At 42.5% G+C, this 22,780-nt stretch overlaps 1 protein-coding gene across 1 annotated transcript in view; it reads left to right on the top strand.

The window, feature by feature from the left end:
- Positions 1 to 22,484, top strand: part of Axdnd1 (axonemal dynein light chain domain containing 1) — a 75,433-nt gene extending 52,949 nt beyond the window's left edge. Inside the window, exons 18-24 of the mRNA XM_075989549.1 lie at positions 3,175 to 3,383; positions 5,776 to 5,872; positions 7,849 to 7,959; positions 12,772 to 12,894; positions 16,362 to 16,466; positions 19,533 to 19,615; positions 22,187 to 22,484. Of these exons, the coding sequence (XP_075845664.1) occupies positions 3,175 to 3,383; positions 5,776 to 5,872; positions 7,849 to 7,959; positions 12,772 to 12,894; positions 16,362 to 16,466; positions 19,533 to 19,615; positions 22,187 to 22,484 (1,026 nt within the window). The remainder of the gene's footprint in view (positions 1 to 3,174; positions 3,384 to 5,775; positions 5,873 to 7,848; positions 7,960 to 12,771; positions 12,895 to 16,361; positions 16,467 to 19,532; positions 19,616 to 22,186) is intronic.
- Positions 22,485 to 22,780: the final 296 nt, after the last annotated feature.

Below are 22,780 nucleotides of genomic sequence, written 5' to 3'. Positions count from 1 at the left end.
TTAGTCCCATCCATTAAAGATCCTGTGGGGGTCCTTGTGAGGTATTTGTAGCGCACTAGAGTGCTTTGGGCACTTTGGCAACTTGAACTTTAGTGACAACATCCTTGGCCAAGCAGAAGAAGCAAAAACCAATTTAACACAAGATGTTGTCTGAGGTTTTTCTGTCCTGCCTAGTTCCTGCAATCCTTAAGTCCCAAAGAAATCACACAGAAGTCTATATTAGATATAAACTGGCCCACTAGCTCAGGCTTCTTATTACTCTTACAACTTATATTAGCCCATTATACTTGTCTTTGTTAGCCATGTGGCTTGGTACCTTTGTCAGTGAGGAAGTCACATCTTGCTTGTTCTGTGGCTGGATCAGGACAGCTGACCAAGCTTGCCTCTTTCCAAGAATTCTCCTGTTCTCATTCCCCTCCTCTACTTCCTGTCTGGTTGTCCCACCTATACTACCTGACTGGTTACTGACCAATCGGCATTTTATTAAAATACAATTGACAGGCTACAGACCATTGTCCCACACCACTTCCTCTTTTTTTTTTTAAAAAAAACTCTGAATCTAATATCCTTTGTTTGGCTTTTCTCCTGACCATTAGCCATAACAACTTGTAACCAACATTCTAAACAAAGGAAAATATCCATAGTCCATTTTTGGGAAATGTGGGCATAGTTTTCTAGGCTACTTCCTACTGGTTGGGGCACTGATAATCTTATGGGGACCTAAAAAAATTTAGAATTATGATTAAGTCTTGACCGGATTATCCTGTGAGGCTTGATAATCTCAGGCAGCATCTCGAATCTGTTCTGGATGTAGAACTCAGACATCTGGGCCATCTGTTCCTACTGGAGATTTCTCAGGTGGTCTTCCTTGCTCAAACTTGATTTTTTTTAACTCAGAATAAATCCATAGCTTCTCATTTTCTGTGGAAACACAAGCAAAACCTCTTTTCCAAATTAACATATCTTTTTTAAAATATTTATTTATTTATTATGTATATAGTATTCTGTTTGTATGCTTGCTGACCAGAAGATCTCGTTACAGATGGCTGTGAGTCACCATGTGGTTGCTGGGTATTGAACTCAGGACCTCTAAAGAGCAGTCCGTGCTCTTAACCTCTGAGCCATCTCTCCAGCTCCCAGTAACATATCTTTTGACTTCAATTTTGAAGTCAAGGTATTCTTAAAATACCTATCTTGGATTAATTAAGCAGCATTTATAAGCAAATATCTTTTAACAGCTGTTGCTCCTTCCTCAGCATTCAAACATTTCAAAGACAGCATAACATATAGTATCCAGACTTTCCGTGTATTTTTTATATTTACGTGGCTTTATTTTAACCTCTATTTCTTTTATTTTTTACTTTTACTTTTTGAGACAGGTTCTCTGTGTATCTTTGGCTATCCTGGAACTCCCTCTATAGACCAGGCTGTCCTTGAACTCAGAGATTCACCTACCTCTGCCTCCCAAGTGCTGGGATTAAAGGTGTATGCCACCATACCTTGAATTCACAGAGGTCTGTCTACCTCTGCCTCCCAAGTGTTGGGATTAAAGGTGTATGCCACCACACCCAACTACTCTCTTGTTTTCTTTTTTCTTTTAAGGACTTTATCCTTTTTTTAAAAAAAAAGCCTATATATACTTTTAAACATACTGTAAACCATTTAGAGGTTTTCTTTGTCTTTGAATCTATCTTTACTATATCTCTCTCTTTTTCTGACCATGTGAGTCTTTAATTTGCTAAGAAATACAGAGAGGATTAAAACCATGGCTTTGACGGCTGGATCCAGCCCAATCCTTAGCTTTCTGAGATTCTAGCTTCATGGCAGAGGTACTGGCTGGAGCCATGTTTATTGCACAACTCTATGGTGTTTCAAGTTCCCTGCCAGCAAACAAGCTGCAGCAGTGTGCTTATAAAACACACTCAAATGCTCTGTAGCTGAACCTTTTGCCTGAAAGAGTCAGAGTTTGCCCTGGCAAGACAGCCAAGAAAGCAGGCATTTTAAAATGGCACAGCTTTTTTGTGCTACAGCTGAAAACCAAAAAACATTCAGTCAGCTTTTCATCAAAATCATTTAAGTGTTTTGTGGCAGAACCTCTTAAAAGAGCTACAAGGCTTTGCAGCTAAAGCTGAGTCAGAAAGCATCTCTTAAATGGGACACATTTGCCTCTAGGAAACAAAGCCCACTTAAAAAATGCTGCTATTAAGAAGCCACGTTTAACTCTATTCTTTTCTGTCTAAAATTACTTCCCAAGCTTTCTCAGGCTTTATGTGGATGCAGTTGCCCCATGTTGGGTGACATTTGTTGTCTGAGTTTTTTGTTTTGTTTTTCCCCTGTCTTTCCCAGTTCCTGCAATCATTAAGTCTCAAAGAAACCACACAGAGGTCTACATTAGTTATAAACTGATTGGCCCACTAGCTCAGGCTTCTTATTACACTTACAACTTATATTAGCCCATTATACTTGTCTTTGTTAGCCATGTGGCTTGGTACCTTTTTTGGCGAGGTAGTCACATCTTGCTTGTTCTGTGGATGGATCAGGACAGCTGACCAAGCTTGCCTCTTCCAAGAATTCTCCTGTTCTCATTTCCCTCCTCTACTTCCTGTCTGGTTGTCCCACCTATACTACCTGCCTGACTACTGATCATTAAAATACAATTGACAGGCTACAGACCATTGTCCCACAGCAACAAGATAGTGAAAAAATAAGATTACAGTAGCTAAGTAATTATGATTTGCTGAAAAGTGGACATAGGTAAGACCATTCTTCATTTTTTGTCTTCTTTTCATGTGTATGTGAGTGTATATGTGTGTTTCATGCATATGTGTGTTCAGGTGAATGTGAGTATATGTGTGAAGTCCTGAGATTGATGCCAAATATCTTCCTCAGTGACTCTTCTACCTTATTATTGAGGCAAGGTCTCTCAACAAAATTTAGAGCAGATCTATATGGCTAGTCTTGCTAGCCCACTTGCTCTGGGGAATCCCCTGTCTCTGTTTTCCAGATATGGGGTTACAGGCTTGGAGGCATGCCCATCCAGCATTTATTTGAAGTGCTGTAAAGGCTGAGTCATCTTCCCTAGCCCTTCTTGTTTATTAACTTTAATGTTTAAATTAAATGTGATGTAGCTTTTGTGTTTTAAAATGGCTATTTGGATTGTAATTATTTTAACAGATGGATGAATTGCATATAGCTATGATCCAGTGGATGGTAAATTTGCTGACCGTAATGCTTCCTGACTTTTCTGACCAAGACACTCTCCCAAAGCTGGAGGAAGAGGACCTAGAGACCAAAGAGGAACATGAAGTAGGAGTTGCAGAATTGGAGTTAAATGCAGTTTCACTGGCCAAGCGTTTGGCACGCTACTCCGCCTACTTATACAGGTGACACCTGCTGTTTTCTGCATTGCTGTCTACTTGAAGGTTAATGCATGGCAGGTAAACAAACAGTGCAGGAACAAGAGGTGGATGTTAAGGCCTTGAAGGAAATACTAGACTGAGGCAGGAGGGTTGTGAGTCAAGGCTAGGCTGGCTATGTAATGAAATCCTGTCTCAGAAAAAGAAGGAAATTCTAGTCCAGGTTTCCATCTTGCTTCAACACTGTGCCCAGTGGCAGTGAAGGATTCTTTTGGAAACAGTACTGGAAAAGGGAGGATAGGAAGTGTGCTATGCAGACCCAAGTGTCAGTTTTTAAAAGGGACTGGCTTACATGCATAAATGAGACATATCTTTCACCTTATGTCCTGGGAAACATTTAAGACGCTTGTAGTCTTGGGGCTTGGAAGATGCCTTAGTGGGCAAAGTGCTTGCCATGTAAGCATGAGAACCTGGGGCCTATCACCAGCACCCACATAAAAGACAAGCATTATCTGTCCATAGTGCTGGGCCTGGGAGAAGGGGAGATAGACAGATTCCCGAAACCTGCTGGTCAGTCTAGTCTAGCAAAACAGTAAGCTCCAAGTTTAGCAAGACTCTCTCTTCCTCTCTGTTCCCCCTCTTTCCCTCCCCCTTCACACACACACACACACACACACACACACACACACACACACACCATATATATAGAGAAAACAGAATAAAACAAGATATTTCCAATTCCATGAAAAATTGAATACATAACTTTTGTGTTTCACTAAATACTAATCAATTATCTTTTATAAAACTGAAAAGCAAAAACAAACAAAATGGCAAAAACCTGAGCTGGGTGTGACGGCTCATGCCTTTAATCCCAGTACTTAGGAGGCAGAGCCAGGCAGATCTTTGGTCTAATAGTGAGCTCTAGGACAGCTAGGGCTGTTGGACCCTGAAGTCCAATCACCGAGGAGGAGTTGCCCCAAGAGACCACTCTTACACCACAGTTGAAGTAAGTGCATGAGGATTTTTATTTACTGCCGTGACAGGGCCCTTCAGCCTTGAGAGGAGAAGGACCCTGAATAGCTGTAACAGGCTATTTTTATAGAAATAGAAGGGGAAATAAAGGGGGTCCGGGAACCTGGGGATTATTTTTCAACTATTATGATTGGCTTATTCAAAGGGCTACTGAACTGAGCCAGGGTGGGAGAGTGGTTGCCAGATCAGGCGGGGTAAGGGGAAACATCTGTGGGTCATTGTGACCCTATTTCAGGGACTGAGTCAACACATCAGGAACTGAGTCAACATCTAAGGGTTATCTTGCCCCAATTCCAATAACTGAGTTCTATCTGGAGAACATCCACAAGGACACAGGAAGATGGAATACCCCAACATTCCAGTACATGCATGTGTAGTTGTTAGGTTTCCAGGGGAGGGGGAAGCACTAAGTCTGAGAGGCCTCAGGAATGGCCTTAGAGTTGTTCAGGGCTACATGGAGAGACCTTGTCTCACAAAATCAAAGACCAAACCATTCAACCAAACAACAACAACAAAAAAAAACAAAGACAACAACAACAAAATGTGGATTTAGTGGTGCACACCTTTAATCCCAGCATTTACGACACAGAAGCAGGAGAATCAAGAGTCCAAGGCCAGCCTAATTATATAGTTAAGTCTAAGATTAGTTTGGGCTACCTGAGGTACTGTTTAAAAAAAAAGATTTAGAAGATTCAAATCAAGTAAAGATGGGACATGAAAATCATAACCTGTGGATTAAATTGAGAGCTGCCTGTGTTTACTTGTAGTTTTGGAAGTAACTCATACAATTGGAGCACTGTCAAATTGAATCTGTTCTTTATTTCAATTCAAGTCACAAATGTTCAAAGGTGAGGCATGAAGGGCAGGAAGGTGATAAAGGGGAGAAATTTAGCATTTGTCCTGGTGAAGCAGTACTGTATTACTACATGAAGCTATCATGGTTGGCAGTGTCAGGATTGTAAGCACTGAAAAGACCAGTGATGAGTCAGCCATGCTGGGAATGTTCGTCAGTATCTCATTACTGTAATGGAATACCTGAGATAATTAATTTATAAAGAGGAAGGTTTTATCTTGGTCTACAGTTTGAAATGCCCCAGTCCGTGACTTCTTGGCCCCAATGCTTTGGGCCTGAGGCCAGACAGCACATCATTGTCACTGCAGGAGTCCATGAGAGAACAGCTTCCTCATCTCATAGCAAGGAAGCAAAAGGGGAAAAGAAAGGGCTAACACAGTCCACTCCAGGGCACACTTCCAATGGACCCACCTCCTGCAGCTTCACTTCCTCCCCATAGTGCCATCTTGGAAGGAGGAGACCAAGTCCAAATGATTGGAGTGAGCTTACATGAGCTCACTCTCTTTGCTATTCTCCATCTCTGTCTCTCTCCAGTTCCTGCATAAGCATGGTGAGAGCGATGGTTCTGACTAAAGCTGCTCACTTACAGAAGAATCCTGCTAAGGACCTTCAGGAGCTGGATAAGATGAGGGTAAGGGTTTTTATCTTGCTCCTTTTAGAAAAAGATTTATTTATCATATATATAGTGTTCTTCATGCATGCATGTCTGCATTCCAGAAGAGGGTGCCAGGGTCATCATGTAGTTGCTGGGAATTGAACTCAGGACCAAGGATGTGATCTTCAAAGACAGAAACCCCACTTCTCCAACCACGTCCCACCTTCTGTTAGTCCATTCTTCAAAAATTCTCAATGGACTAACCTATCCATGAGGTTGGTACCCTCTTGTATACCTCTCAATGGACTACCAGGTGTGGGCCAAACAGTCAACTTAGGAGCCGTTTAAGGGGATGTGTCCTACCCAAACAACACAAGTATTTTACTGTATGGATATAATATATATATAGTATCTATTATCTCTTGATGGACACCTGAATTATTTCCAACTTTTGATTATTATAGGTAAAACTTCAATGTACTGTCTTTGAACAGACACTGGCTTTCTTCTCTTGGAATAGAATTTGTATGTTTCTAAGGTGACCAAGTCATTTTATACTACTGCCATTTGTTTCACATCCTCACTGACAGTTGATATAGTCCATGTTTTACTTATGTATTTTATGTATATGGGTGTTTTATCTGCATGTACATATGCATACCAGAAGAGGGCATTGGATCCAATGGGACTACAGTTACAGATGCTATATGATATGCATGTCTGTATATGTGTTCTCATGTGTGTGGACACATGTGTTTGTGTGTGTAGAGTCCAGAAGTGGACATCTGGTGTCTTTCTTGAGCACTCTTCCACTTATTAAGACAGATTCTTTCATTGAACCTAGACCTCACTGATTCAATAAATATTTGATTGATACCAATATATACACAATACTTAAAAAACTTTGGTATACGGTATGGAGAGGTGGCTCAGAGGTTAAGGTCGCTGGTTGCTCTTCCAGAGGTCCTAAGTTCGATTCCCAGCACAACCACATGGTGGCTCACAACCACTTGTAATGAGATATGGTGCCCTCTTCTGGCATACAGACAGAATACTGTGCATATGATAATTAAATCTTAAAAAAAATAAAATAAAAATAAAAAAAGTTTGGTGTAGAACTAAAATCCATCAATGTGTTTGCTATTTCAATTTGTTGTGTGACTGGCTTTTCCTAAGGAGACACAACACAAACATGTCTACTAACTCCAGATAGGGAGCCCATGGCAGACCAAAGTAACGATTGTACCAGTGTCTAATGTGGTGAATCAGTGAGTTATATTGGGATTACTTATAGGAATACAAATGAGAGGTTACTTACAGGAAAAAAAACACTCAGAGACAGCTGTATCACCAAAGCCCACTCCAGCATGGGTGACAGCACACAAGCTGGGAACCTGGGGCACACTGTACAACTCACAGACAGGTCAACAGGCTGGAGAGTGTCCCTTCAGCTGTGTCAGCTGATGGGAGCCCTTCTCAGGCAGCTCATTTGGTCTCTGCTACTGGGTTTGTCTGATAGTAACCCTCAACAGTCTTTACTACTTGTATCCTCTTGGGGAAGGAGGGAGGCCTAATGAATCTGGTCGGTTTCAGGGACTTCCTGAAGCTATTTTGAGTTGTTTATTTCAAATGTTAAGAGGGCTTCCCTGCAAGATGGATCATTTCAATCTCAGAAGTAACTCTCACCCAACACTACTGTTATTAGCAAACAATCATGTTGATATGATCAATTGCATAAAACTTATTAGGACAGATCATTTAAATGTTAGTAAACCCAGGAATCCTTCTGCATACTTTATCCTTTTCCAACCCAAATCACAAACCCTGTTAGTGAGAGATAATGTGATGGAGGCCTGTGTTTGTAGTAAGATCCTCTGTGCAAGTCTTTGAATTAACTGAACAAAAAGGAACTGCAGTTAGAGGAATTGTGCTTCGCAGGTCAGTGGGAGTCAAGGAGTGAACTAGTATAGTTCATTTTCTCCCCACAGTAATTACGCTGTGTCTCTTCCCAGAGAGAATGCTACGACTGGATCAGCACCTGTTCGCACCTCCTGTCTGACATCAAAGGCAGGAAAATACGATTACTGACATACGAGGAAGCAGAGCAGCTGCTTGGGGAAGAGGTATTTACCACATGATGGCATTAGTTCGTTGGTAAGGAAAGGGGTGGAACAGTCATTAGTAAGGTCATACTCAGGTTCTTCCTGCATCTCAGAGGGTAAGCTGCAGCATCTTTCTGCAATTGCTGTTCTGCATCCTCAGTGTAGGCTTCACCAGAAGAGCATTTGCTTGTGATCGGGAGCATCAGCAGCTCTTCTCCCTTCTGAGGAAGAGACTCCTCTATGTAGACAGCATTTAAAATACATTTAAGATTTGTTTTTATGTCCCCCTCTGTTCCGTGTGTGTGTGTGTGTGTGTGTGTGGTGCACCTATGGAGCCTGGACGAGGGCTTTGGATCTGCTGGAACTGGAGTTGTATACAGGTGTGCGCTGCCTGGTATGGATGCTGAAAACTGAACCTGGTTCTCTGCATGAGCAGTAAGCCCTCTTAGCTGTTGAGCCATTTTTTGTTTTGTTTTGCTTTTATTTTCGTTTTTAAAGGACAGGGTCTGTCTATATAGCTCTTGCTGTCCTTAAAGTCAGTATGTGGTCCAGCCTGGCCTGAAAGTCACAGATCTGCCAGTCTTGTGCACTGTCATGCCCAGCTTGAATCTACATCTTAAGGGAAGATGACTTTCAGATGGGAATTCTTAAATCTTCCTCCGACCATCTGCTTCTATGCTCACCCTCCTTGCAGCCACCAGGGTTACGTCTTCTTCTGAGTGTTTAGTCTATGGAATATCCTCTCTCCTTTGTATCTTCAACATCTTCCCAGCAGTTCCATCTGCCAATCTGAAAATATTTTATAAATGCGACCATTCCTTCCGTATTATAAAGTATATCCTTTGATTCTTGCCTCATTTCTCTCTCTCCTTCAATCATAATCACTTTTTGTAATGGTGCTGATCTCTGCCAGGACCTAACGAATGCTGTGCAACCTGTGAGCCGCATCCTGGCCCATGGTGGGTTCTGTTAAAATTCTAAATCTGCTGTGAGTCACTGGGGGCTTTATTGCCTGTTCTAGAACCTTCAGTCCCCATTTAACCCGGTTTCCCTTCAGCATTTGTCTCGTAACTGTTCATTCCTTTGATGAACTTTCCTTACAAGATAGACGTTCCTGGGTTTTATCCTTGTGTTAGTTTCGACTTCTGCCTGTATGTGATGCGTTGAGACTCTGGCCTTAGGATGTGCTCACTCCCCTTTCTACATGGTATTGTATTCATCCAGTTTCTTGTGTGTGTTTGAGATGGGCTCACTTGTAGCACAGATTGGTTTGAACTGTTTGAGATAGGTTGGCCTTTGCCTTGAACTTGTGACAATCTTCCTTCATTGGCTCATAAATGCTGAGATTACAGGTGTGAGCCATCAGATCTGGCTAATCCTGTGGTTTTTAACTACCCCCTGCTCACCAATGATCCCAGATCAATGCAAATAATTATTTAACGGCAATCGCATAGTCTTCCAGTCTCTGACTAAAGAGCATTTACCTTCAATTAGTTCTGAAGAAGCTTCTGTTGCTATGACAGCCATACCTCACAAGTATGATCTGATAGCATACATATTAATGTCCCTGGGTCTGAGAAGGAAGGAGACATTTCTATGTAAACATTTGTAGGACTTTCAGTATTACCTTGAAAAATGCATCTTCAACAAAACCTTTTCTGTGTTGCCCACATCTTGTTCAAAATTATTTAAAGTGTATTTCTGGATTTTCTATTATTTTTCTTTGATCTATCTATTCATGAATTATTACCACAAAATTCTACTTTCTAAGATTTATTTCATTTCCAAAATTGTGTGTGTGTGTGTGTGTGCGTGTGTGTGTGTGTGTGTGTGTGTGTGTGTATGTGTGTGTGTGTGTGTGTGTGTGTGTGTGTGTGTGTGTGTGAGTGCAGGAGCCAGTGGAGTCTAAAAGAGGCGTTGGTTCCCTGGAGCTGGGGTTGCGGGCAGTTGTGAGCATGGGTGGTGCAAACCGGTTCTCAGAGAGAGCAGTAGTGTTTCGTCTGAAGATCTCCTGAATAAACTGGGAGCATAGGGGCCTTGGGAGGGTTGAAGTGGGGAGGGGAGAGGCAGGGAGGGGAGCAGGGGAAAATGTAGAGCTCAATAAATATTGATAAAAAAAGAAATAGCGTTTGGTGTTAACTTCTGAGTCATCTTTCCAGCCCTACACCACAGTGTTCTATTACATATGTTTTAGTATCCAATAGGACGAAGCCTTCTTCACTTATTTTTTCAGCATTTCTCTATAATCTAGCTCTAGAAAAAACGATATTTAAAAAACTAGGATAGTGTTAAATTTATATATTAACTCAGAAAGGCAACTTTATAATGTTGAATTGTCCTTTCCAAGAACATGGGGTATAATGTGTACCTTTATGCTTGTAAATGTTAATAATTTTCTCATCTTGCATATAAGTTTATATCTGAATGTTTTATTTTGCTATTTTATATATTATAAACTTTTTATTTTAGTCTTATATATGGTGTGAATTTACTAAATTATATCAGCTTCTCATCAGTTGGTCCTTTTTGTTATCTATATATTAATAATGTTATCTACAAAAATAGTTTTATATTTTTCTATCAATTTTGATAATTTCTAAAGGCATTTTAATGGTTAAATTGTGTTGAATTCTTCTTATTCAATGTTAAATAATAGAGATAGCTAGCAGCCTTTTTTTGAAGATGAGTTTTTTTTGTGTGTATACATATGTTATGTACATGTGTATATGTATATATGTGTGTATAGTCATGCAGGAAGCTTTGAAAGCCAGAGGAGGGCAATGGAGCCTCTGGAGCTGGAGTTACAGACAACAGTGAGCTGCCTGATCGGGTCCTGGGAACTGAATTTGAGTCCTCTAGAACAGCAGCAAGTGTTCTAAACCCCTGAGCTTTCTCTCCAGCCCCGTTGTTCTTGTTTCTGATTTTAGCAGGAATGCTTTTAATGATTTGCCGTTAAAAACTATGTTGGAGGGTGGGTCTGGTGGTTCTTGCTTTTAATACCAGGACTCAGGAGCCAAGTGAATCTCTCTAAGTTCTACAGTGAGTCCTGAGCCAGTCAGAACTGTATTGTGAGATATTGTCTCAAAAACAAAACAAAACAAAACAAAAGTTAGAAATACACACACACACACACACACACAGGAAAATGGAAACACCAGTAAAAATTAAAAGCAGTAGACTGACCCACCATTTAATATCTTTATTGTTCCCTCAGAAATTTCAGCCCTTCTGTATGGAGATATTTCTTCTTCTGTTTTAACCTTTAAAATTCTTTTTTAAAGAAAAAAAACTGAGGATCTATCTACTGGTGGCAAACCAAGTTTTTGCTTGTCTGAAATATCTTTGTTTCAACTTCATTCTTCAAATTTTTATCTGTGCATACAATCAACTCTATAACGGCTTTCTTTTCCCTCCATGAGACTGTCACAAAGCTAATGATGGAGAATGCAGCTGCCAGTTTGAAGATAACCCATCTTTATACTCTGGCTACTTTTAAGACCTTCTTTTTGCCTTTGGCATTCTGCACCCTCACTCTGATGTATGGTTCACTTACATGAGTTTTTGTCGGGATTTGAATAGGCCCCTTTAAGGCATGGGACACCATTACCCCTTTTCTCTTGGGGTTTTCCTGGTGGCCCTCAGACTTCTCAGGCTACTTTGGGATCCTTCTTCTTCTCTACAGTTTTATGTAACTAGTTTCTGTCTTAAGTTCTTGCACTGCTCCACAAGTTTATGTGGAAATGTGATTTATTTTTCTTGCTTTAACTACATGCACACAACTATTAAATATTTAGTCCAAATTGTTCTCTCTAGACTCCAGATCCATAGATTTCCACTTGGCTCTCTCAGTAGTGCCTTGAATGCACACAGCCGTCAAGGATCCTGTTTCACTTCCCAAACCTGCCTCCTCAGCCTTGTCCATTACCTCCGTGAATGGCACTACCATGTTAGTGGCATGAGCCATTAGCCACACACCACTGAAGATATGCCTTTCCCCTAACCGTTTGCTTCCTCATTCAGTGTCTCCTGGATCACCCTTCTCTCTATGGCTACAGACTCTGTATTCATTCTCTCCTTGGATTTTTCTCTTTTCCTTTTTTCTGATCTATTTTGATATTTTGAGAATGATTGTTTTAAAATGAAAATAGGATTAATAATTTTTGCCATCTTGTGGATGTTTTGTCATCTTTCTGATATAATGAAGTCTCCTGACATGACAGTTAAGTCCTGGATTACAGTTGTGTGTCTTTGGTCCATTTGTCTCAAAGGTTCTGTCTTATGAAACCACTTTTCTTCTTGGAGCTAATAGTGCACACTTAAGTGCTTCTGTGCCTTCCTCTATCCCCTTTTCATACTACAAGGAAAAGCTGCCTCCTCCTTAACCAGCCTTCTACCCCCCTGTCCTCTACATGGTGTAGATTGGATGACCTGTTCCATGCTTTATCCATGAGACTGTACTGTCTGCAAAATGGTAAGCTTTGTGAGGACAGGAATCATTCTTACCACCATTTGTGTTTTTTTTTTTATTTTAAAAGATTTTACTTTTTATCTTATTATGTGTAGGTTTGTGCACATGAGTGCAGGTACCTGGAGGACCAGCAGATCTCCCTGGAGCTGTAGCTCCTTCTGGTGATGAACTACCTGACATGGTGCCAGGAGTAGTATGTGTTGCCAGCCACTGAGCCATCTCTTTACCCCCTCCACTCCTTTGTGTTCTTATTGATAGCAGAATACTCAATTGTGGGATCAGTGCTCATTTACTATGAAACTGCTAATATATATCTATATCTATATCTATCTGAATTACAATTATAATACTGTTACATTGCACAGGAAGCTACAAAAATTTATCTTGACCCAGACAAACCTTTTATTGGTGATGATGATGATGATGAAATTGAGATTAAGGAGCCTAAAATTCAAGAAAAGGAGGAAGAAGTAGAAGTAACAAAACAGGTAAGATTATTTGCTGGGCATAGTAATGGGTGCCTATAATTTCAGCTGCCTGGGAAGCTGATACAGGAGATCACTTGAGCCTAGGAGTTCAAGACCTGGCAACACAGTGAGACCTTGTCTCAAAACAAAACAAAGTCAAACAGACAAGCGGCCAGGAAGCCAAGCGGAAATGATGTATGATTCTTCAGCATGGTTCCCCCCCCCCCTTTATCAGACACAGAAGGTGGAAGCGGGTTTCCTGGAGTGATCGAGTTAACCTCCCTCCTTCCCCATCCAGATGCAGCCACACCTCCAGTGATACTGATCCTGGTGACTTTCTTTTTCCTAAATCCCAGTGTTCCCATTAGCTTCATTCATTGCCTCTCACTGGTATTCAAGCCGCCCACCTCACTCCCTGCTGCTTTTATCTCCCTGCATCGCTAGGTCTCCCTTTGCCTCTGCTTCAGCTTCCCTGCTGCCCTTTCCTTCTTCCCCATCTCTAACTCTTCTCATTGCTCGGACTCTTTCTACTCCTGCTGAGAAATCTGTGGCAGTAAAAACCCAGCTGGACATTTACAGTAGTGATAATACAATGACATTACTAGTAACTGAGTGTAGATTATGAGTTCTAAGTTGTGCATGTTGCCCAGGATAACAACTTAGGGTATACATTGTCTCATTTTACAGACAGGAAACTTAAGTTCTGAAATGTTGACAAATTTACCTAAAATCATATAGTTTCTCATGGCAGAATCAGCACTCCAACACAGACGATTGTGGCAGAAGAGCCCTCACCAATGCCTGGACTGATCGCTACTGTCTCTGATTTAGAGCCCGTGCTTGCCTGATGGGCTCCACATACCTTGGTGTATGCCTCTGCACATGGTTTAAGTGTTGTCATAGGGCCTTGTAAGATGGTGGTCAACCTGAGCTCGATCCCCAGAACCCACATAAAGGTGGAGGGAAAGGACTGACTCCGTGAAGTTGTTCTTCCTTCACGCATGCATGCTCCCATACATGAATAATAATAAGCAAAGATTTTAGAAAAAATGTTGCTTTGACCCTGAACTCTATTGTAGGTCTTTAGTCACAATAAAGCAAAACTACAGAACAAAATTATGTATAGCGCCCAGCCCTCTGTCTTCAAGCATTTTCTGTTTCATTTTTTGACAAAGTGCTTGGTATATGAAAGACCATATGATTTTCCTTTTCCATTTATTTACAGAGAATATTAAAGTTATCACCATCTGTGAATTTACTTCAGGCCCTTTCTTCTCTATTTCATAAGTATTGGTTCAATTGTCAAATATATGTTTTTCTGTGATCAGGGCCCCTTTGTGTGAACATACAGCCCTTCGAATACATCTTTATGCTAACAGTCATGATATACCATGACTGTTCATCTTATTATCTGCCTTTGCCTTTCCTGCTGTGCTAAGTTTCTGTGTTAGTCAGGGGTTCTATATCAGGGGTTCTATAGGAACAGAGCTTATAAAATGTGTGTGTGTGTTTATATATATGCTTTTTTATAAAGATGGAAAAATAGGAGTCATATATATTCTATGGTTAAGAGTTAGGATTAGGGATATATCCTATTTTTCCATCTTGACTTTATAAAAAAAAAACCTTATCATTCTCTTCTCTGTGTCTCCATAGAAAGTTCATTCTAGGGCATGGTAGACTTGGGTCAGCCCTTAATGGGCTTCTATTTCGCTGCAGAACACATTACTCAGGAGTCTATGGTGGGCTCATCCCATCAGCCTCCTGAAATTTGCTGCTACACTTTATGTGTATGCTCATATATATATGAGACTTATTAGAATGCCTGATTGTCTGTGTTCCAACAATGGCCATCTACCAGTGGGAGATCCAAGAGTTCAGTAGTAGTCCAGCCATGTCTCAACTGGTCTTCAGTATTCCCTGGAATCCTGAAGAAGGAGGCTCTAATACTGGCCAAGGAATGGACTTGCTAGCAAGAGCAAGAACAAACAGGCAAAGAGAGAAACGTGCTTCTTCCATGTCCTTTATATAGGCTACCTGAGAAGGTGTGGCCCAGATTAGAGCAGGCTCTGAAGGCTTGAGAATAGGAGAGCAGGTTGTGGCCTTTTCGTGTTCCATGTGGTGGTGTGAGTGAGGGAAGGATACCTACCCTCCTCCCCTCGCCACCTGTAGTAGGTGGGGAACCTGACCCAGCCCCTCACCAGCTGCTGAGCTCAGGAGAACAGGCCCTGCACCTTGCCTAGATAGCATGGTAGAGATAACCCTGTAGATAGGGTGTGGGTGAGCCAGCCCTGAGGGGTGAGAGGGGTGTAGCTGGTACCTCCTCCCCTTCACCCCAGCCACCTCCAGTTGGCCAAGGAGCTGACCCTCCCTTTTATTAGCTACAACACTTGTCTGGGCAGCACAGTAGAGTTGACCCTGTTTATGGGGGGCAGGGGTGTGGGGTGCTGCGGGTGAACTGCCCCCGAACATGAGCATGAGATATCTGGTCCGGCCGCTCATCTGCCATATGGCGGCATGGACAGAGGAGAGATGCCCTGCTCTCTGCCCCTCTGTGCCTGAGGCAGGTGGGAGAGCTGCTCCTGCCGGTCACCAGCTGCAGCTCTTGGGAGAACAGGCCCTGTATCTACCTGGGCAGCACAGCCCCTATTGCCAGGGTACCAGTGAACCATCTGGAGAACGTACATGAGTGCAGGAGATCTGGCCCTGCCCTCATCTGCCATGTGGTGGTATGAGAAAGGGAGAGATGCCTCACCAGACCCTGCCTCCTGTGGTGGGTAGGAGAGATGGCCGAGCGGTCATAAGAGTGGGAGAACTGCCCCGCCCCCTCACCACCTGCAGCACTCAAGAGGCCCAGTGAGGATCCATCAATACTGTAGCAAAAACCACAGGCCTTGAACCAGACCAATGACTCTTTGCAATGAACATTTGCAAGTAAAGATGTATAAATAAAAGGGTTTACTGTGTGACTCAGTATCACACTACAGCTTCTGTCATGAGATTTTTCCCTTTTTTTTTCTTTTCTTTTTTCTTCTTTTCTCTTAAATTTTATTCTATTTTGGGAGTGTGTTTCAAGGGCAGAGGGCAGATATGAAGGGACAGGGAAATGAATGGGATCGAGATGCATGATATAAAAGACACAAAAAAATAAATAAAAAACGTTAAAAAAAAACCCTGGGTCTTCCTAATTCAAATGATTTAACCAACAAAATCCCATCACAGATGTATTGGGTATTAGCTGATTCCAGATGGGGTCAAGTTGACAACCAAGAATAGCCGTCACAGTTCTCAAGGGCTGGATGCAGCTCTTTGTTTTGATCATAACCATGTTCTCCTGTCCCCACCCCCATCCCCACTTTGCCTATGTCTGGAGCAGGCCTTCAAACATTGTCTATGCGATGGAGACAAATGGAACCCTAAGGTTGAGACAGGTCTCTGGGTGACACATGTCAGCTGGCTAACAAGTCCTTGGTTTTCCCATGCTCTAGGAACCTTCAGTTTCTACAGAAAATGAACAAACCATCCGATACATTGGGAGAGATGAAAATATTCATTGCAAACCTCTGTTTGAAGAGGATATATTTTCATCCTGGGTATGTAACTAAAACTCAGCTAGGAAATCTTAAAAGCTTTCTCAAAATCTTTGAAAACATTATGGGTCTAACTTTTAGTGCCTTTATTTCCTCTCAGGTGGCTCCGGCTTAGTATATTTTGCAGAGTTTTTTTTTTCTTCTTCTAGCACAAGCTTTAGAAGACTCTTATTTTTCCATATTGACTTTACAAAAACAAAACAAAACAACAACAACAAAAAAAAAACAACCCCACTCATTCCCTTCTCTGTGTCTCCATAGAAAACTCATTCTAGGACCGCGGTAGACTGAGGTCAGCTCTTGATGGGCTCCTATGGCACTGCAGAACACATTGCTTTTGGAGTCTATGGGGGGATCATCCCATCAGTCTCCTGAAATTTGCTGCTACACTTTATGTACATGTCCATGTGTGTATTTTTCTGGGTTGGGAGAGAGGAATCAACGTATGTTATCAAATTTCTCAACCCTCAAATCAGGAGTCTTTCAGTTGTTAGGAGGTGTGAGTCATACGCCTAGGTGGCTGTACCCGGGACCGAGGAGCTATGTCAGCCTGGTGGAGGATGGTACTGAGAGCATGTAGGTGGAGGTCAGGCCTAGAGTAGAGGGGATTCACAGTGAGTTTATCCAAGGACCTTTTAGGCAATAAACCCCACCAATGGTGAAAGAACTCAGAGAAGTCGTTGTAGGGCACAGTCGGGGCAAGGAGTACATGGGGGATTATAAGCACATTTTCCTGAGTGGAGTCCTGTAAGAAGTTTTTGAAATAATTCTTGGCATCTGTTATCACCACTGAGGCAGATTTAAGAAGTGGCAGCACAAACAGAACACAGAGATATAAGGCAAGTTCTTTAAAAAGAAAATGCAGAACCGCCAGTCCCAGGCAAAGCTGTTCTTCCTTGAACTTGTTTCCCTGAAGTAAAAACCCTGCTGTTCCATCCAGAGGAGATGTTGGGATCCAGCTTTGGAGATGGGCAGGAAGCAGAGGGGAGCTAGAAGTCTGTAGCTTGTGGGCATAGCAGAAAACCAGTTAGAATGGACCTCACGGCTCTGGGATGCTACCTGTCTCAGTCAGCTTTCATCCCTGTGACACAATGTCTGAGAAGGCCAACTGAAAGGAAGAAAGATTTGATTGGCTCCTGGGTTCAGCCCATTGTCACTCAGCTTCAATGTGCCAGTGCTGTGGTGGTGTGACACACACACACACACACACACACACACACACACACACACAGAGAGAGAGAGAGAGAGAGAGAGAGAGAGAGAGAGAGAGAGAGAGAGAGAGAGAGATCGAGCGCGCAGGTGGGAGAGAGGAAAGAAAAGGAGGATGGGGAAGAGAAAAAGATGCTTAAGTATACCCTGTAAGGCAGGCCACCAGTGAGCCTGGCCCCTAAATCTCCATCTGTCCTATACTTCATCACCTGGGAATGAGGCCTTTAGTGTATGCCCTTTGAGGGGACGTTTCAGACCCACTGAGCAGCACTACCTGATTCTCCTCCCTGGGAAAGGTTACTCTTGCTTCCAGGGATGGCTCAGTTCCATCAATTCCGAGAGTCTTTAGCAGCATCCGGGCCCCTCACCGTGTCACAATCATTCCAGCATCTCATTACAGAGCAATCAGCTCAGACTCTGAGGTTGCAATTATGGGGAAGAGATGGACGCTTTAAATTCAGCAGGCACTACCAGACAGCTACACTGTCTTAATGCATGTGCTCAGCTGTAGGAATAGGGCTGCCTGGAGCACAGCGACTCTAGCCAGCAAGCAGCACACTAGAAGCAGGCTGCCAAATGGTCATCTTAAATTCTTGGGTCCCGACTGCCCATAGAGCTACAAGCATATCATGAGTTTTGCTGGATCGTATGAGTACCCTTAGAAAGGCAAATTGGAGACAGACTTGGGCTCAGCAATATTCTCAACCCAAGATTAGAATTCTCCCCTTGTCCATTATTTGGGCTCAAGGACTGGTATAAATTTTCATATTGTAATACTATATACCCTAGGAATAAATATTAAGAGCAGTGAGTTGCAGGGTGGTGGTGGTACACACTTTTAATCCTAGCACTTGGGAGGTAGAGGTAGGCAGATCTCTGTGAGTTCAAGGCCAGCCTGGTCTACACTGGGGTTCCAGGACAGCTAGGGCTTCACTGAGAAATCCTGTCTCCAAAAACAGACAAACAAAAAAACAAAACAAAACAAAACAAAAGAAAAGAGAGAGACTAATTTGTAGATTTATAACAATGATAGGAAAGGGCCCTTAAAGTACCTGGCTCCAGAAAGGTATGTCCTAAACAGACAGGGCACAAAGTCTGGCAGGGAGTTGGGTGCAGGAAGCTGCATCCACAGGAGGCAGGTCTGGACCCGTACCTTTTCAGAGGCCCTTCAGTCCTAAAGTTCAGTCCAAATCCCCTTTGGAAAGCTGGGAAGAGTGAGCCCAAATGCTGAAGGTAGAAGGTCTCAGACAGAGACCAGCCTAAAGGTACAGTGTACGGGCACAGGCAAGAAGAGTCCAATGCACCTTTATGAGCCATGCGTCCATGTTTATCTCTGTCATACACTCGGGTGGAAGAGCAAAAGGAAGCACGGATACGATGTGCTCCAGGCAGTGGCCTGCTTTGCTGCTTCTAAATCAGTATTCAAACCCTAAGCCTACATATTCTCTGCCCAGCACTATTTATACTTTTAAACAATTATGTCATCCCTAAGGAATGACAATGATATATGTGAAGTGAAATTATTAGCAGCAAATTATTAATAACTGTGAGTTACTTTCTTTAATTTGATTCATTAGAGAAACATGTTTACTTAAAGCATTTCCACATTTCCTTTTATTACTGTTTCTCCTACCTTTTTCTACACTAATGTCTATCACATCTGCATGCAGTATGAATAATTTAGAATTTGCTGTGCTATTTGGTTGCAGACAATGTCTGGTCTTTTGGATGTTATGCTTATGAATAATCATCTACTAGATAAATATGAGCAATAGAAAAGAATATTCTAGATAGTTCTTGAAAACAGACTATTAACTATTGGGACTCTCAGTTCAGTCACTCAGATATTTTCTTTGTCAGCGAGAACCAACTAGCAAAGGTGTATTGGAGCCGAAGTACCTTGAAGTAATGACTGTAATTGAGCACATGCAGGAGAAGCTTATGTAAGTATGAGGTACCATGACGGTAAGAGGATGAAGACTGTAGGCCAGGAGCTTGGCTGACAATCCACATGTCCTAGCTTTCCTTTGTCCTGCTGGTTTTGGTCGGATGAGCAACTGAAAATCTTTGTCTAGAGGCAGTGAACTCCGCCGCTGTGGAAAGAACGCCCCTTCTTTTTTTTTTTAATTTATTTATTTATTAAGGATTTCTGCCTCCTCCCTGCCACCGCCCCCCCTCCCCCTCCCCCGATCAAGTCCTCCTCCCTCATCTGCTCGAAGAGCAATCAGGGTTCCCTGACCTGTGGGAAGTCCAAGGACCGCCCACCTCTATCCAGGTCTAGTAAGGTGAGCATCCAAACTGCCTAGGCTCCCCTAAGCCAGTACGTGCAGTAGGATCAAAAACCCACTGCCATTGTTCTTGAGTTCTCAGTATTCCTCATTGTCCGCTATGTTCAGCTAGTCCGGATTTATCCCATGCTTTTTCAGACCCAGGCCAGCTGGCCTTGGTGAGTTCTCGATAGAACATCCCCATTGTCTCAGTGTGTGGGTGCACCCCTCGCGGTCCTGAGTTCCTTGCTCGTGCTCCCTCTCCTTCTGCTCCTGATTTGGACCTTGAGATTTCTGTCCGGTGCTCCAATGTAGGTCTCTGTCTTTGTATCCTTTCATCGCCTGATGAAGGTTAATATTCAGGAGGATGCTTATGTATTTGTCTTTGGATTCACCTTCTTATTTAGCTTCTCTAGGAACATGAATTATAAGCTCAATGTCCTTTATTTATGGCTAGAAACCAAATATGAGTGAGTACATCCCATGTTCCTCTTTTTGGGTCTGGCTTACCTCACTCAGGATAGTGTTTTCTATTTCCATCCATTTGTATGCAAAATTCAAGAAGTCCTTGTTTTTTACTGCTGAGTAATACTCTAATATGTATATATTCCATACTTTCTTCATCCATTCTTCCATTGAAGGGCATCTAGGTTGTTTCCAGGTTCTGGCTATTACAAACAATGCTGCTATGAACATAGTTGAGCATATACTTTTGTTGTATGATAAGGCCTCTCTTGGGTATATTCCCAAGAGTGGTATTGCTGGATCCAGGGGTAGGTTGATCCTGAATTTCCTGAGAAACCTCCACATTGCTTTCCAGAGTGGTTGCACAAGTTTGCATTCCCACCAGCAATGGGTGAGTGTACCCCTTTCTCCACAACCTCTCCAGCAAAGGCTATCATTGGTGTTTTTTATTTTAGCCATTCTGACAGGTGTAAAATGGTATCTTAAAGTTGTCTTGATTTGCATTTCCCTGATCGCTAAGGAAGTTGAGCATGACCTTAAGTGTCTTTTGGCCATTTGAACTTCTTCTGTTGAGAATTCTCTGTTCAGCTCAGTGCCCCATTTTATAATTGGGTCGATTAGCCTTTTACGGTCTAGTTTCTTGAGTTCTTTATATATTTTGGAGATCAGACCTTTGTCTGTTGCGGGATTGGTGAAGATCTTCTCCCAGTCAGTGGGTTGCCTTTTTGTCTTAGTGACAGTGTCCTTTGCTTTACAGAAGCTTCTCAGTCTCAGGAGGTCCCATTTATTCAATGATGCCCTTAGTGTCTGTGCTGCTGGGGTTATACGTAGGAAGTGGTCTCCTGTGCCCATGTGCTGTAGAGTACTTCCCTCTTTCTCTTCTATCAGGTTAGAAAGCCCCTTAAGCCACCATGAGGATGGGAGCTGGTGCGGAGATTTGCAATGTGTACATTTGTCAGGAAAGGAACAAGTAGTGATCCAAGTCGGTGGATTTTTAGGAGAAGACTTAAGGAAAAGAATGGAAGTGGGAGAAAGCATTGTGCTTGAGAAAGAAGGTTATACCACCCAGGGTTGGAAGGACAACAGCTAACATGGCTGATGATTGTGTGCTTGTGTCTATGTCTGTGTGGGTTCAGGGACTGAACTCAGGTAGTCAGGCTTGGCAGCAGTACTTTTACTCACTGAGCCCTCTCCCCAGTCCTAAATGTACTCTTGTAAGTATAAAGCACAATGTCAAACTGGTTTTCTTGATTGTAAATTCTATTTTTAGAGGTGTTAGAAAAGAGGGGACATTATCGGGTTTTGCTGAGTTCTATCAATAATGTGAAACTAAAATGAACTACTGATGAAGATTCTCTGGCTATTAATGGGGAATTCAAATATAGCAAAGTCAGATCTCACTAAGAAATGAGAACTACATTGTATTTTTTTTTGACAGGGTTTCTCTGGATAACAGCCCTGGCTGGTCCAGGAATTTGCTTTGTAGACCAGGGTGCTCTTGAGATCCACTGAGATCCATCTGCCTCTGCCTTCCAAGTGCTAGGATTAAAGGCATGTGTCACCACCATCCAGTGCTATGTTGTATTCTTAAGTGACAGTGTAACTTTAGCTGTCACCTGGGGTAACCCTAGGCCCTTGATTCTCCATTCACCACCAATGTCCCCGTTTCTCTTGATTTCATCTTCTCCCACGGCAGTTTTCACACGAGTTTCTGTGTAAAGGAAGGATATATTTTCACCCTTCTCCGTTCTGTTGTGTTTCCCTGGACTTCGTCCTCATCAGACAGATTGACAGCAGAGCCAGAGAGGCAGAGGAGAAGTTTGACGAGGTGAATGAGAAGCTTCATCACACTCTCTTAAAAAACAGAGATCTGGAGAATCAATTAGAAGAAATGGCCAAGAAAGTTAGAAAGGACTCACGTGTAAGAATAGAAAGCCACAAGGAGAGAGAAGAGGAGGAGGAGGAAGAGGAAGAGGAATCTGAACAAAAAGAGGGGAGCCAAGAAGGAGAGGAACACAGACAAGGGAAAAAATCCCCAAAGCATGCAAAGAAAGGTGAGACGGCCTTCTGCATTTTCTGAAGAAGACTTGACTGCACCACAGCATTCTAGAAGAGCATGAGCTCTCTCTATTTATTCATTTATCATGGGAAAGTTCCACACACACAAACACAATACACGTGTGTGCATCCCACCATGTGTGCATGTGCACACAACATACACACAAACACAATACACGTGTGTGCATCCCACCATGTGTGCATGTGCACACGACATACACACAAACACAATACACGTGTGTGCATCCCACCATGTGTGCATGTGCACACGACATACACACAAACACAATACACGTGTGTGCATCCCACCATGTGGGC

The sequence above is a fragment of the Microtus pennsylvanicus genome, chromosome 10, assembly GCF_037038515.1.
Source record: "Microtus pennsylvanicus isolate mMicPen1 chromosome 10, mMicPen1.hap1, whole genome shotgun sequence".
Classification (NCBI taxonomy): domain Eukaryota; kingdom Metazoa; phylum Chordata; class Mammalia; order Rodentia; family Cricetidae; genus Microtus; species Microtus pennsylvanicus.
Note: the sequence above shows the minus strand (reverse complement) of the source record. Positions and strands in the feature narration are given on the sequence as shown.